This window comes from Stegodyphus dumicola, chromosome 11 (assembly GCF_044657685.1).
Source record: "Stegodyphus dumicola isolate Sdum_Otavi_A_Nest chromosome 11, ASM4465768v1".
Lineage (NCBI taxonomy): Eukaryota > Metazoa > Arthropoda > Arachnida > Araneae > Eresidae > Stegodyphus > Stegodyphus dumicola.
Window position 1 is genome coordinate 161322987 of NC_140778.1, and position 15962 is coordinate 161338948.

Here is a 15962-nt window from a genome sequence, read left to right on the forward strand (position 1 = left end):
TAATTTTAAATTTTGATTTGTTATCTAGTTTGGTGCTTAATAGTTTTTCTATCTTAATTCTGTTTAGCTTTTACCCCTCTTTCCTGTAACGTCAAGAGGGGATTTTATAGGTTTTTTTATTAATATAGTATTAAAAATAACGTTTCTTCGAGGTTCAACAATCTCGATTTTTAGCCCTATAACATCTCTCGAATGTTATGCAAATGCACTATAGAAGATATATCTAATTAAACATATTATTCTGCATTCATTAAAAACAAAACGGTAGCACACGATGCCAAATCTTTACCTCAAAATTCTAACGAACAATTTAAATAGAAAAATCGTATCCATAACGTGCGAGCGACCTTTTGTAGGAAGCGTATAAATATGTAAATAAATGTACAACTTACTACTTACCATAAAGTCTTTTGGAAGCTCTGAATGTTCACAATAATGTTCATATTTCTGACAGAATGCTCTCTCGTTTTCAGGTCTATAGCAATATGTAGGATAGGCTGAACAATAGTTGCTTCTGAGCACACTAAAGAAAGGAAATAAAAATATAAGAGAATTGACATTTCATATGTTATATCTTTCTACATTCTTATCGGAATGTGAAATTTTTATCGTACATTTCATCACGAAACACTTATACCATATAAAATACAAATAAACACTCATCCTTAATAAAAGTGGCTTACTGTTGATACTGGAGAGAAATTTATTTCTTAGATATGTAATATCGTGGTTTTTCCGCCACGATAAAACTTGGCTGTTAGTTCCTGATCTACCTTAGTATTCTAAAATAGTCTAATTTAACCTTAAATTCAAGTTCAATCAAAATTAACGTTTCTGTGATGGTAATTACGAGTAATACACGTTGCGTTCTGATTAGTGTCTTCCCGGGACCGTGCTCGTGAAATGATCCTGATGAATTAAAACTAAAAGCACATAAATAAGTTTTACTATTAAATATAAATTTGTTTCAGGTAGGACTTGAGAAAAATTGCATTATTTTATCTATTCAAACATCAGGAGTATCAATAAATATTCCTTAATAATTACTTTGGATATTTCATTTCCTTTTTCAGTAAATTACTTTCTTTATATTGTAAGGATCTTAAGTTTTACTAACGTTTATTTTATTTTAAATCTTTACTATCACTTCTTATTTTCTACTTCCGGCCAGAATTAAAAGCTTTAACTTATTTAGGCAAATTTGTCTGGCGAACGCCAAGTACTTAAGTTGTGGCTTTTTGCCAAGCGAGAGAGAGGAAGGAGTTAGTAGAAGCAGGCCGCTTGCCTTAGCAGTTTTACTCGGTTGCTGGTTGCCTTCCAGGCCAGAGGTTTAATCCTCTTAATAATTTTAAACGTATTCTAGTGTTAACAGTTCTCTGTACTACATACGGCTTCCTGTTAATATACGGCCAATCTTCCACGTAGGTCCTTGTTTATTATTCCAAAGTTAAGTTAGAGTTTAGTTAATATTTTTATATTCTTACGTTCAGACCACAAGTGGTTGGTCTCTGTATTCCGAAGTCCGGAAATTATTGTAAAGAGTGAAAAATAAAGGGTTTCGTATACCCTTCCTGTGTATCTTGTCTATTTCCCACATTTATTGAACATAGCTTTAGTAAGCTCCCTGTTCCGAGTCAGGTTCTTGAATGTTCCCCAAGCAAGTAAGGAGAAACATTGAACCTGACAGTGGCGCCCGACGAAGAAGAATAACCATGGCCGAGTTTCAACAAGAACCTGTGCTGCCTGCAGAAGCGGCTCAGAATCCAGAAATGCCAGCTGCCGCCCTGGAAGGATTTGGTTACATCGTCCAGACCATGCGCGCAGCGATGAAACCAGAAGCAACATTTAATGGAAACTCACCGGTAACCAGTTTTTTGGAAAAACTAGATGACCACTTCATGATGTATCCCGTGCAGGAGTTCCAAAAAGTCACCTTAGCTACCAGCGCTTTGAGGGGCCAAGCGCTTAATTGGTTCAAATGCATAGGCAGAAGTCTCTTGGGTCAAGCAGGAAGTCCCACCTATACTTACGAAAATTTCAAGACTGCCCTAGTAAAAGCCTTCCCTGTCGTAAGGGATCGTGCGAAATTAGAAACGGAACTTTTCGGCATATATCAGCAAAGAATCGAAAATCTTTCCACCTTTATTTTAAGAAAAATTCACGTCTTCAAACTCTTGTATGGAAACCGTCCGGATCCTGAGATAATTCAAGTGATTTTGCTGAGGTTACTTCCCCAAGTACAAGACTTTATTGAATTAAGGAATCCGACTACACTGGAAAAGTTATTTGAGCTAGCAATCCAGTTTTGAAAGTAGAAGAACGGCGGACATTGAAAGAAGACGCCAATATCAACAACGAAACCAATTTGGTGAGCCAAGACCACAGCAAAGTCAAGCACACGGCTACGGAAGCAAAGCGAATCAGTGGGCATATGAACCCGAGCATCCAAAAACAGCCGGCGAACGTCGACAGTTCAATAGCAATCCAGGAAAAAAGTCTCAAGGCCAGTGGAAAAAGAAGGAAAGCATGGAAAGAAAAAAAGATTTAAACTAAAACGGATTTCTGCTGACGGGAGGGTGCGGAAATCCGAAGGCCAAGAAAACCCCTCTTCAAGTTAAATACAGTAATGGTGAAAAATTTGACTCTTCCGAAGATTGAAGTGTTGGTGAATAACATCCCAGCCACCGCACTCCTGGATACAGGCGCGCAGTGTTCCTATGTGGCAGAAGATTTTTTTAGGAAGTATTTTCGGAAATACCGCATATATAATTCGGATAATACAAGAGTGTTAGCTGCGCAGGGAGAAAGATGTAAGTGCATAGGTAAATTACCGCTATACGTTCGTATCAATTACGAACAAGTAAAAATTATGTTTTTTATAGTAAAGAATCTGCAAGCACATATCATCTTAGGAATAGATTTTCTTTCAGAGGCAGAAGCAGCGCTGGATTTTAATGAAGCGTCCCTTAAGCTGACGATGAAACCAGTTCGAGAAGAAAAAAACGGAACCGCCAATGTTAAACCTTGACCACCTGCCTAAGGAAGAGCAACAAAGAATCCGACAAGTGGTAAGTGAATTTGCTTCGTTATTTAGTGATATTCCAGGATTTACTCAAGTTACTAACCATAGTATCGACACCGGAGATTCAATGCCAGTTCGCCACAAAGCATACCGGTATGATAAGAATAAGGAAAAAATTATAGAATGGCACATTAGCGATATGTTACGTAAAAAGATCATAACGCCCATCTCAAGTAGTTATGCTAGCCCGGTGGTTTTATGTAAGAAAAACAATGACTATCCATTGACACATCCAAAAAGGTGGCGTTTCGCGATTGACTATCGTAAATTAAACTCCATAACTAAATATCCGGTATATCCGTTACCTATTATTGAAGAAATTCTAAGGAACATAACGTCTACCAAATATATGACGACTTTAGACTTAACGACTGGTTATTTTCAAATAGGGGTTAGACCGGAGGACGTGCCTAAGACTGCTTTTATAACCAAGTCTGGCACTTATGCATTCCTGCGTATGCCGTTTGGCCTTTCAGGGGCACCGGCAACATTTCAGCGATGTATGGACATTGTGCTAAGGCCTGTTCTTGGACAGTCCACATTTATCTATTTAGACGATATCATTATTACTAGTGATAATCTGGACCAACATGTACAGGATTTAAGACAGGTGTTTTCATTATTAAATGAGGCCGGTCTAAAAGTTAATGTCGAAATTTGCAAATTTGCAGCCCCTGAATTAAAATATTTAGGTTACAAAATATCTCAGAAAGGAATCGAGACAGACGAATCAAAAATAATCGCTGTGCAAAAGTATCCGCCACCAAATACGGCGAAGAAGCTCTCTTCTTTTCTAGGACTTTGTTCATATTATAGGTCCTTTATAAAAGATTTTGCAGCTATTGCTGAAACATTGTTAAAATTAAAAAGGAAAAAGGCAAGATTCTCGTGGACGGCCGAAGCCAATAGGGCTTTCGAAAAATTAAAGCAAGCATTAACGCAAGCCCCTGTGTTGAAATTTCCTGAAAAGGATGAGAAATTAGAAATTTCAGCGGATGTTTCGGATTATGCGGTAGGAGCGGTACTTTCGCAAAATCAGCAGCCCGTGGCATTTTTTAGTCGAACTTTAAATCAAACACAAAGAAATTATTCCGCGACCGAGAGAGAGGCACTTGCAGTTCTGTTAGCAGTGCAAAAGTTCCGAGTCTATTTTGGAAGGGCGCCAATAACAGTGTATTCTGATAATGCGGCGGTAACTAGATTGTACTCAGGGAAAAACTTATCCCCAAGGTTAATAAGATGGGCACTTAAGCTACAAGAATATAATCTGGTAATCAAGCATACCCCCGGAAAGGAAAATATCGTAGCAGATGCCCTATCCAGAATAAAAATAGATGAAGAAGGTAATACTGTAAAGGTGCAATGCTCACAGCATGTACAATAAATTCCCGAGAAACTGTAATAACCGAACTGGGTAAGGATCGTGAGTTTGGAAACATTTATGAGTATTTAAAGGATCCTGAAAATTTTAGCCACCAAGATATTGTGGCGATAAGAAATAGGGCGGCCCATTACGAACTAATAGATGGTCTATTATTTTATACAAAAACTACAAATTCCAACAACGAATTTCGACCTGTTATCCCAGCTAGTCTTAGATTAAATATCCTGCAGGAGTTACATGACAGCCCTTTAGCTTCTCATGCTGGTATTCGAAAAACTATCCAACGCGTACGCGAGGCAGTCTACTTTCCTGAACTGCAAAAGTTAACAAGGGCGTATGTCCAGTCCTGCCCAACATGTCAAGCAGTTAATTATATTAATTTCCGCCCGGCCGGGTTTCTAAATAGTATTAAATCCGATTTTCCAAATGAAATAATTGGTATCGATTTATTGGGCCCTTTCCCAAAAAGTCAGTTAAATAAAAGTCGCTATCTCCTTGTTATCGTTGATCATTTTGGTAAGTGAACCGAAATTGTTCCCTTAAAATGAGCCTCCGCGAAATTAGTTACTGATTCTATTTTAAATAAATATATTTTAAAATACGGGGCGCCGCTAAAAGTTATATCGGATAATGGTCCTCAATTTGTAAGTAATATATTTGAAGACATGTGCCAAAACTGGGCATACGTCATTTAAAAATGGTCCCGTATCGGCCGCAATCAAATATAGCGAAACGGGTCAATAGAAATATAATGAAAATTATCCGTAGTTATGTTAAAAATTTTCATAAAAGCTGGGATAACTATGTCAATGAATTTGCTTTCGCCCTTAGGACCGCAAAACATGATACAACGGGCAAAACTCCTGCTGAGTTATTTTTAGGCAGAAAGATTATAACGCCGTTAGATAAATTATTTTATGTTCAACAAAGAGCCCCAGAATTTAAAATGGGTGATATAGAAAAATTAATTAAAGAAGCAAAAAAGAACACTGAAGTAGCACAAAGAAAACAGAAGCTCTATTATGATATGAAACGACGGGAGTAACTTATAAAGTAGGAGATGAAGTATTAAAAATTAAGCATTCACTTTCTTCAGCACCAGAAGAAAAAACCGCCAAATTTTTTCCACGATTTGAAGGACCATATGTCATAGAAAAAATAACTCAGGCTGTAGTGGTGTTAAAAGCCAGGAATGGTGAAACATGCTCCGCAAACATTGACCAGATAAAACCTTACTATGACCGTAATAAAATACAAATATTTAAAGATCTTTTGTAGGATCCGGCACGGCAGGCACAAGCTCCAGAGGTGGAACAACCACAAGTACAAGGGCAAGCCATTAGGAGGCAGGAGCAATTGAAAAGAAAGTTTCCCCGTTGGAAAATTGAAGGTAACAAGAAAAAGAAGCCGTTCCACCGACCAGAAAAGAGAGAGCACGACCACCCCCAGAATGAAGAAGGGAGAAGTACGACGAATGAAAAGAGAGCCAGGAGAAATAACGGCAACTATAACCCGGCTCCCAAACGGAAGATCTACTCATCGGACAGGACTCTAGCAGCAAATGTCGCCGAATTGCGGAAGGACCACCAGCGGCGGAGGAAAAGATACAAGGAAAATTTGAACGGCCAGCAACGAGATCCAAGCAGGAACGAGAGAGAAGTGTCCTGATTCCGCCAAGACCAGCGGCCATCAAACGGCCAAGACCACAGGCAGAGGCGAAAAAGAAGGTATTCAAGGGTGACCGAACTGGAGGGAAAAGAAAGCTCCTAGAGGAAGGCACTGAAGGGCGAGCCCGCACAAGAAGGAGGATCAATCAAACACGAATCTTCGCTACCTTCCAGGACTGGGCAGAGAAAAGAATGTCCGAATATCACAAAGATAAGTAAAATTTTATGTTACTTTGCAAACTTAAGTTAATCTTTCATTCTTACTGCAAGTGGCAGATTTCAAGACGTTTTACCTCATGTGAGGTCTACCTTTATCGCCAAAAAGGCGAGAAATGAGTTGTTACCTATTTTGGTATTATGTTTTTCAATTACTCGCCAGTAAAACTAAAGTTGATGTATAATAGGAATGTGTAAATACTTGAATATTGTAAAAGTTATTGTATAAATTTTATTTAAAACATTCTGGCAAGAAAGAAGTTTTAGTCTGAAAGACTTTTGAAATGTAGTATTTCAATGTAGAAGAATTGGCACTTGCTTGGAAAAGAATAGAAGTTAACAATGTACTACTAATGTATGTTTTAAATTGCGTAAAATTAACGGCATGTTAATATGTCCTTATATACAATGTGAACTGTTATTTTAAATGTTAAGAAATACTGTGATATAGTAAAAGTGAAAGTAATGCCAAAAATTTTAAACATATTCGTGTGACTATAATTGAATTGAATTATGTTGCTTTTATCTTCCGGTTGAGATTTTTATGCCCTTAGTTAATCTGCGTGCAATAGTTGTAGAATTATCAAGAATTTAAAAGTTGTTTATGTTCCACTACGCCTAAGACGCCACCATTTATTTACAATTGAGACTTAGTAGCTTAGTGAATTAAATCAGTTTCTGCATCAACTTCAGTGTCTTTTTGCCAAGTGGGGCCAGAAGTTTTGTGCATAGAAAAATCTGCCTTTCTGCCAAATTTTAATTAATTAAAACTCTAATTTTAATGTAGAAATTTTTTAACGGTTTAACTCTAATTGGTGCTTTTGGTTTTTCTGTATTTCACAATTTTTAATGAAGATGTTTTGAGATTTTGTGCATTTTTTCCACGCTTCGAATTGAGAACTGATGAGAAATATATCGCTAATGAAATTCAGGAAAATAAATTTAAATGAAATAGAGGGAAAATTTGCATAATTTAATAGGCCGTACAAGGAGGTCATGTTGTGTCCACATCAAATTGTTTATAATTTTAATTTATTGCTGTAACAAACTCCTGCAACTAGTATTATGAATATGTATTGACTGTTAATGCAACTAGTATTGACTGTTAATATCTTTGTGCAGGGGAATAGAAAACAAACTCTATACAATAAATATCATAAATACTTCGCTTTGCTCTAATATACAAAAGGCAAACACACAACATAAGTTTCTTTTTTTTAGAACACAGTTATAATAAAAATAATCGCGTGTTGCAACATCGCTGAAACAAAATTATAGAAAACTTCGCTTATTTAAAAGTAGAAATAAATTATATGTAGCGTTTTATGAACAACAGCTGCGCCATGTTTTGGCGGGCGGTAACACAGTTTGTCCTAAAAAATTTGTTTGTCGTAAAGCTGAAAACATTTTCGATTCTTTTAGGAAGCAATTTTGTATCGTTATTTTTGTTAGCTAAGCAACAGAAATATATATATATATATTCTGTTGTTATATATGTTCTCTCTTGTTGCTTCTATTCTAGACTATTATAATACCCCAGGCAGCATGCATTCGTAAAGTGAGCTCGAAAAATACGTGCAATATACGAATGGCCCTTCGCATGAAAAACGTAAAATTTGAACGTAAAAATATCATAAATAATGTCTAGGGAAAAATAGCAGATATTCACGTATATTTTTACGTAACAATATACGTACGTATGTTATACATAAAATTTAGGTATATTCATGCAAATCATCGCGCTTTATTCGTAGTTAAACTTAGAATATACACTCACTTCCAAAAGTAAAGCACGAAGATGTAAAATGCAAACAAATCAACAAATACTGCTTTGATTGACACAAAATTTGGCAGAAAAGTAGCATATATATTTATGCATAAAATAAAATCAATAATTATATACAGAAATGAAAACAATATTAAATTTGTGTAAGTTATCAGATAATGACATACTGGAGACTTAAACAGAATTATGTATAAAGTGAAAATAAATAGCACAAAATGAAAAAAAAGGACATTAAGGGTATATGATCCCCCTCATCTGTATACAAAGTTTACACCTTGTGACTATGCTTTCAATTAGGTGGTCAACCACCGCAGAATTAAGCAATCACTATTCTTCTTGTACAGCAGTTTCCAGCTCAATAAGAGTGGCTGGAGGTGGGAAACGTGAAGACACGGCACGGCCGAGAGCATCCCAAAAATTTTCAATGGATTAAGGTCGGGCGAATATGCTGGCCACGCCATACGCGCAATCCCTTCACTCTCCAGGTAGTCATCGACGATGTCAGCTCTATGGGGACGTGCGTTATCGTCTATTAAAACAAAAGTAGGGACAACTGCTGCAGCGTACAATCTCACAATGGGTTCTAGGACTTCATCTCGATACCGGACAGCCGTCAAAGAACCCCGTTTAAACATGTGCAGGTCGGTGCGGTATCCAAATGAAATCCCTGCCCACAACATAATGCTTCCGTCTCGGAATGCGTGATGTTCGATGATGTTTTGCGACTGATTGCGTGTTCGTTGTTCACGCCATATCCTTTTACGCTTGTCATCTGGCTCCAAAGCAAATCTTGACTCATCAGTAAACATGACATTGCCCAGGTCAGACACATTCCAATTGACATGTTCCCGGCACCACTGTAATCATGCCCCTCTTGATTGGACGAATAGAAGAACACAAACTCGAGGTACCCGGGCGTACAGTAGAAGATATCGCCTTGTCAATGGACGCTGTAAATATAGATGCCACACGTGTGGAGGTCGCTCTGCGATTCCCCTTGGCTACAATAGCAATATATCGATCTTCCACGGCGTTGTAACCCTTGGGCGACCTGCTACGGCCTTTTGACAACTGTCTCTGTGGTTTGGAATTGTTTCCATGAACGTGAAATTACAGAATGATGAACGCAGAAGAAAAGAGCAACATTTGTGATCGACTGTCCTGCTTCTATGCCCCCACATCACGCCAGCGCTCAGAACCTTCCATTCGTTTTCCGGAAGTCATAGAATCACGTATGTCTTGAAAACAAATTGTACGAAAGTTAAATTAGAATTTAATGGTCGTACTAAAAACTGGAAAGAAAACACACCGAGCCATTTTTAATTATAAATGCTTTAATTCAATAAGTATTATTCTTCATTTAATTGCAGTATTAAAATTTTACGACGTGTCAGTTCATGATTTCAAACTTCCTGTTTTCTTTCTGAAATTTATTAAAATGATTACATTTTTTATAACAGTAGGTATATTTTCTGTTATTTGTAAACTTAAGATAGTTGCCTTGAAGAGATAATGTTTAATATAGATGTCATATTCTCAGAAATATCGGCTGCTTTTAGAAGTGGTGGTCATTGCGAATGGCTTCAGTGTAGATTTTAGCATACAGTGAACCCTGTCATGGCGATCATCATTTTGTAACTCTACTCCTAAAAATTATCAGCATTTCTGACAACACGATTAAAACATCGTTGTTAAATTTAACCTCTCTGAAGCGACCACCACTTCCACAGAAAATCAAAATCGGATGAGTCATGTTACTACAGTGTTCACTATAAAAAATTTCTGGTATTTAACATTATTCATAATATTCAAGATTATTCAGTTTTTTTTTTCTAGTTTGATAACTTAAAAATTTTGGGATAGTCAAGAAATACGTAATTTCGAAACAAATGTCACTTCATTATTTTATGTATTTGATTGTACTGAACATGCTAAGCTTACATAGGTACACCTTACCTTATATCAGCACTTACAATCAACTTCTGTAACCCTTCATAAAGCTGGCTTCTTATAAGACTGCCTTTTTTGCATATTTCCTGACATGAAAGCTCGATTTGTCTGTTACCTAACATATTTGCATACTTCCATCCACCTCTGCAGCAAATTGCATCCTCTTCAATTCTGATTGGCTTCCGGAAATAAGCATTTTCCTCTCCGTGCTTAACTTTTGGAAGTGAGTGTATATATTAAGGAGGTGACTGTATTATTTTAAGGATTTACCTATATTTTTGGTGAACGTTTACCTATATGTATCGCATATGCGTAAATCTTCCCCATTTTTTTACTTCGTTTATTTTTAGTGAAAATTTACGTAAATTCGCGCATTTTTTTACTTCCTTGTACGAAGTAAAAGGAAATACTGTAATCGAGTAAAGTTTCAGGCAGCATATTTCAACAAAAATATCTATTTTGACCGCTATCGAATGAAATTTAGCGATGTTTTTGCCTGACATCTGTACGTAAGGACAGAATAAAAGACTCTTTTACTCCAAAAAAAATTATAAAACTGCTTTAAAATGAATTCTGAAGAGAATTTTTCGTGGCGTCTGTACGTACATACGTATCTCGCATAACTCAAAACGAGTAGCCTCAAAACGTTGAAATTTTATATATAGGACTGCTATAACATGTAGATGTGCACCTCGTATTTTGGTTACAATCGGCCGCACCAAACGTATATAAATATTTATATATATATATATATCCACTCTGTTACCCGGCTCAGTGATCTCAGTTTCTTTACTCTTATATGTTTGTAAATTGTACATTTTTTTGCTTTAAAAATGATTGAATTATGTTTTTTTTATCTTCCGGTTAAGGTTTTTATGCCTTTCGTAAATCTGGAAGCAATATTTGTACATTTACCAAAAATTTAAAAGCTGTTTAAGTGCGGTTAAGTTTTAAATAGCATGGGGGACATATTTGTTTACATTTGAAAGAGCAGAATAGTAGATTTGTTGCCAATCTAGAGAGACTAAGCTTCGCAACAACAAAGATAACGCCTTCATTTATTATTGCGAATTAAATCCTGCTTAATCCTTTCTGGAATTTTTTCGAGGAAATAAGTGTTTAAGATTTACTTCGTAATTTTTAATACACATATTTTGAGTTTTTATGTATTTTTGCCTTCTCGCGAAGTGAGAACTGAATTAATTGAATGAGAAATACTCAATCGTCTGTGAAAAACTGTTTCGTTTTTGTTTTGTTGGCTTAATTTCTTTTATACATCGTTCTAGCTTTATTATAGTATTTGAATAGAACATGTGGCAACGATAAGATAATTCTTCAAATGATATAAATTTTGTGCATTCTGAGTTATAATATGAACGAAATATTAAGTGAACCAACCTAGCGCCAGAGTGTCGCTATGGTAAACAAATATAGTGAATTTTAAAGCGTGCATTTATTCTATTGTGGTTTATTCGCTGTCGACGAAGTAGATTTAATTCAATCCAATAAGTTTAAATGAAATGCAAGAAAAAATGCATATAATTTAATATTTTGTGCAAGGAAGTCATGTGGTGTACACATCACATTTTTTTAATTTCACAAACGTATACTTTACGCAGAAATTTAAGTAAACTTTTCCAATTTTCTTTTATGCATAATTGGGAATAATTTGGGTAAAAATTCATTTTTCATGAATTCTAGATATATTTTCACAGCTTATTTAATACCATATTTTTATCATTATAGGCCAAGGGTGGCCACCCTGCGGCTCGAGAGCCACATGCGGCTCTTTGAAAGATTATTTGTGGCTCTCGATAAATGTACCAGAATTCCCTTTTCATTTTTGTGTTATTATACGAGGGCTATCCAGAAAGTAGATTACGTTTTGGAATAAAAAAATAAACAAAGTATAGGAAACAAATTTTATTATATACAGATGAAAGCCACACTCAAATACTACTTTTCTACATAGTCACCATACAAATTAAGGCATTTATCGTAGCGATGTACGAGCTTGGAAATTCCTTCGTCGAAAAATTCGGCCGCCTGCGCCTTCAACCACTTCGTTACCTCTTCTTGCAGCTGTGCGTCGTCATCAAAACGCTGCATAGCCAGCCACTTCTTCATTGCTGGGAATAGGTGGAAGTCGCTCGGTGCCAGGTCGGGACTGTACGGCGGATGAGGAAACAACTCCCACTTAAAAGATTCAAGAACTTTACGAGTGACATTTGCCGTGTGGGGCCGGGCGTTGTCGTGAATCAACAAGATCTTAGAGCTCAACATTCCTCTGCGCTTGTTTTGAATTGCTCTTCTGAGTTTTTGGAGAGTTTGGCAATACCTTTGAGAGTTTATTGTAGTGCCTCTTTCCAGGAAGTCCACCAAAATTACACCTTTTCTGTCCCAAAAAACAGTCGCCATCATCTTCCTTGCCGACATTGTTTGCATGCATTTCTTGGGTTTTTGGGGAGAACTTGTGTGCCCCCACTGCATTGATTGCAATTTCGTTTCACAGTTCACATGTTTCACCCATGTTTCGTCACCAGTAACGATGCGATCGAGTAAAGAGTCACCATCCTTATGGTAAGCGTCCAAAAAGTTCAACGCTGCAGCCATTCGCTGATTTTTGTGGTCCTCTGTCAAGATTTTTGGAATCCATCTTGCACAAAACTTGTGGTAACCAAGCTTTTCGCTGATGATTTCGTGCAACAAACTTCGCGAAATTTGTGGAAAACTCAAAGAAAGTTCCGTTATTGTGAAATTTCGATTTTCACGGACTTTAGCATCGACATTTTCGAGAAGTTCGGCGGTCACTATGCTGGGTCTCCCACTTCGATCTTCGTCGTGAACATTGGTTCGGCCATTTTGAAATCTTATGACCCACTGACGCACTCCACCTTCAGTGATAATGTTGTCCCCATACACTTCACGAAGCTGCCGATAGATTTCTATCGGTTTACAGTTTTTTGCAGTCAGAAACCTTATTACTGAGCGCACCTCGCAGGATTTTCAATTAACGCAGACATTTCAAACCGTCACAGTATCTGAACGGAGCACAGCACGAACCTCTCACTAGCACGGCTAGATGCAGACTGAGCTGCGCAACGCTCTGACCCCAAGATGGCCGCGCTAGCCCCGCCCCTAGCGGACACAGACGGAAACGTAATCTACTTCCTGGATGGCCCTCGTAATTTTAAAAAAATTATTATTGTTGCGTACGTGTTTCAAAATGTCTTTTAAATTACTGACAACAAATATGAAAGACTAAGTGCAACGTTGTAACTAGTTTCATTTCTGTCCAAGTTAAGAATGATATGACTAGTCGAAAACTGCGCGAACGAACATAAACAGTAGCGTAACAGTTCTGTTCATCGGATTTTCTTCCCCTTCGACTGCCTCGTGAATTATGAGAAACAAAGGGGAATCAAGGCCTTGTCCGGCCGATTGCTTCTCGACGAATGACGATCTACGTAATCGACGGACTCCAAACCGATTTTTAATTTATAAACTTTCATTGCCGGACAGTTGACATTGTGCTCTGGAGGAAACAATTTGTATCACTCTTGCTACGGATATTTTGTAATCTGGAATTTTTGGTGAGTTAACTATAATTTGTTTCGTAGTATGTAACATGTGTTGTTATTGTTTTAATAACACAAAACTTGTATTTTCTAAATTTCTTTATTTATTTCCAGTTCTTTTAAAAATATGACGACAGAGAACGAAAATTTAAAAAAGAAAAAAATACGAGCAAAAAAATAGAAGTTTTAATAATAAGTGGGAGGAGAATTTTTATTTTATTGACAATAACAGAAAAGCATTATGTGTTATTTATAATTCTACGGTAAAAAATTATAAAGCTAGCAATTTGCGTCGACATTCTGAAACCAATCATCCTCAGTTTTCTAATCAGTATCCACAAAATTCCAAATTAAGATCAGATAAACTTACTTCTTTAAAACCAAATTTAAATACACAACAGTCAATCTTGATGACCTTTAGCAATCAAGCTAATAATGTGGCTGAAGCCAGTTTTGTTATTGCCTGGAATATTGCTCGTGCAAAACGCCCGTATGGAGAGAGAGTTTATTAAAAAAAAATTTTGGAAGATGTAGTTAAAGTTTTAGATCCAAATAATGCAGCATTGCACAAAGTTGTTTTGCAAATCCCATCTCGAGACACAGAACCGAACGACACATAACTGCCATTAATACATCACTTGAATATAATTTTAAAATGATTTGAAGAACTGTACTGCATTCAGCTTAGCCCTTGACGAATCGACAAATATAACAGATCTTCCGTAATTGGCAGTTTTCATACGTTTTGTTTCACCTGACTTCGTTGCTAAAGAAGAATTATTAGATTTAGTTGCACTTCAAGAGTCAACCCGCGGTGTCGATATTAAAAATGCATTAGATTCTATATTGAAAACTTTTGATGTGCCTCTTAACAAACTTGTAAGTAATTCAAATAATGAAGCTCCGGCAATGCTGAGTAAAAAAATTGGTCTTATTGGGCTTTTAAGAGATGATTCTCAAACTCCACAATTCATACGAAAAAAAAAAAAAAAATCTGAAATGTTTCAGATTTTAAATTACGTCCAAAGGGGCGTTTTTTAACATTTTGTGTGTTACCTTTCTTTATTAAATATCATGTTCCTCGCACTTAAACCATAAGATCCAGTGCAGCAATATCGCAAAATAGTTTTAAAACGAGCATATCTTTAGAATTTCCGATACAGAGACTCACGCACTGGAGATAAAAATGTTTTTTCTGCACAACGTTGCCATTGCTCGCTCTGAAATCCTTGAGTTTGTTAATCAAAAATTCGTCAAAGTTTTAAAAAATAGGAAATCGATCATAAAACAAATTTCAAATTTCAAATTTGGTCTTCCACATGCTCATATTCGTTGGAGGATTACGTTATTCAAAATTCGATGACTCTATGTACCGTTGTTTTATCACAATACGAGAAATATACATACATTTATGCAGATTTTTCATTATTTAATTTCTTCAAATATAATGCAGGACTCTAACATTTTGTGGCAACAATTTGAAAAGTGAACCGACATTTATGAGTCCGACGCAAAATGCCAAAACGAAACTAATAGTCCTTCGGGATTCAAATCCCTTTGGACTAAAAATGTGTTCAGAATTAGAATTTAGGAATTGTTGCTTGAAGCGTTCTATAATCCCAACTTCTGGTATAATTTGTGATAATACCTTCTTGAAAAAGACATCTAAGAAACTACTTGAAATAACAACACATTTAAAGTATTTACATTTCCAACAAATAAGTTAGTTATAAACTGAATTAACTTCTTCAATACATTTTTATTTACGTCTTTGTCGTCGTCGTTCTTTTACTACATCTTGAGTCCAACTCATCTAATTGCCAACTCACAAAAAGAAAAATGAAACATTAAAATAATTATACTATGAGCAAACTGGATGCCATCTTTTATTCAACATTGGCACTACATTAATAGGTTTTATATTTCTTATTTTATGGGTATATATAAATCTGAAAACTTAGTGAAAATGAAATTTAAGTGTTGAAAGTTAGATATAATAGATTAGCAGTATGGGATGTAGGTTTCGGCCATGTCGGGATATTGCCAAAGGTTTAAGTAAAACTTTTATTTGGCAGTTGAGCTTCTAAATGCGAACGGAGAGAAATTCTCACCGAGATACATTGAAAGCAGGACAAGAACTCTTCCACTCAAATAACCCTCTGGAGAGCAACGATCGGCTTTATCCTGTCAATGAAATATTTTGTCAATTGGTATAAACATTAGCTTCTAATTTAAGATATTCTGCTTTCTTACTTTCTTTAATATAAATCTCATCTTAATATATGCAAGTTTATGAAAA

The 15962-nt window shown here is 36.2% G+C and overlaps 1 protein-coding gene across 1 annotated transcript in view; it reads right to left on the minus strand.

The window, feature by feature from the left end:
• LOC118190956 (uncharacterized) overlaps positions 1-552 on the minus strand; it is a 90308-nt gene extending 89756 nt beyond the window's left edge. Inside the window, exon 1 of the mRNA XM_085826188.1 lies at positions 400-552. Coding sequence (XP_085682314.1) covers positions 400-402 — 3 coding nt within the window. The 5' untranslated portion in view covers positions 403-552. The remainder of the gene's footprint in view (positions 1-399) is intronic.
• Between the last annotated feature and the right edge of the window lie 15410 nt (positions 553-15962).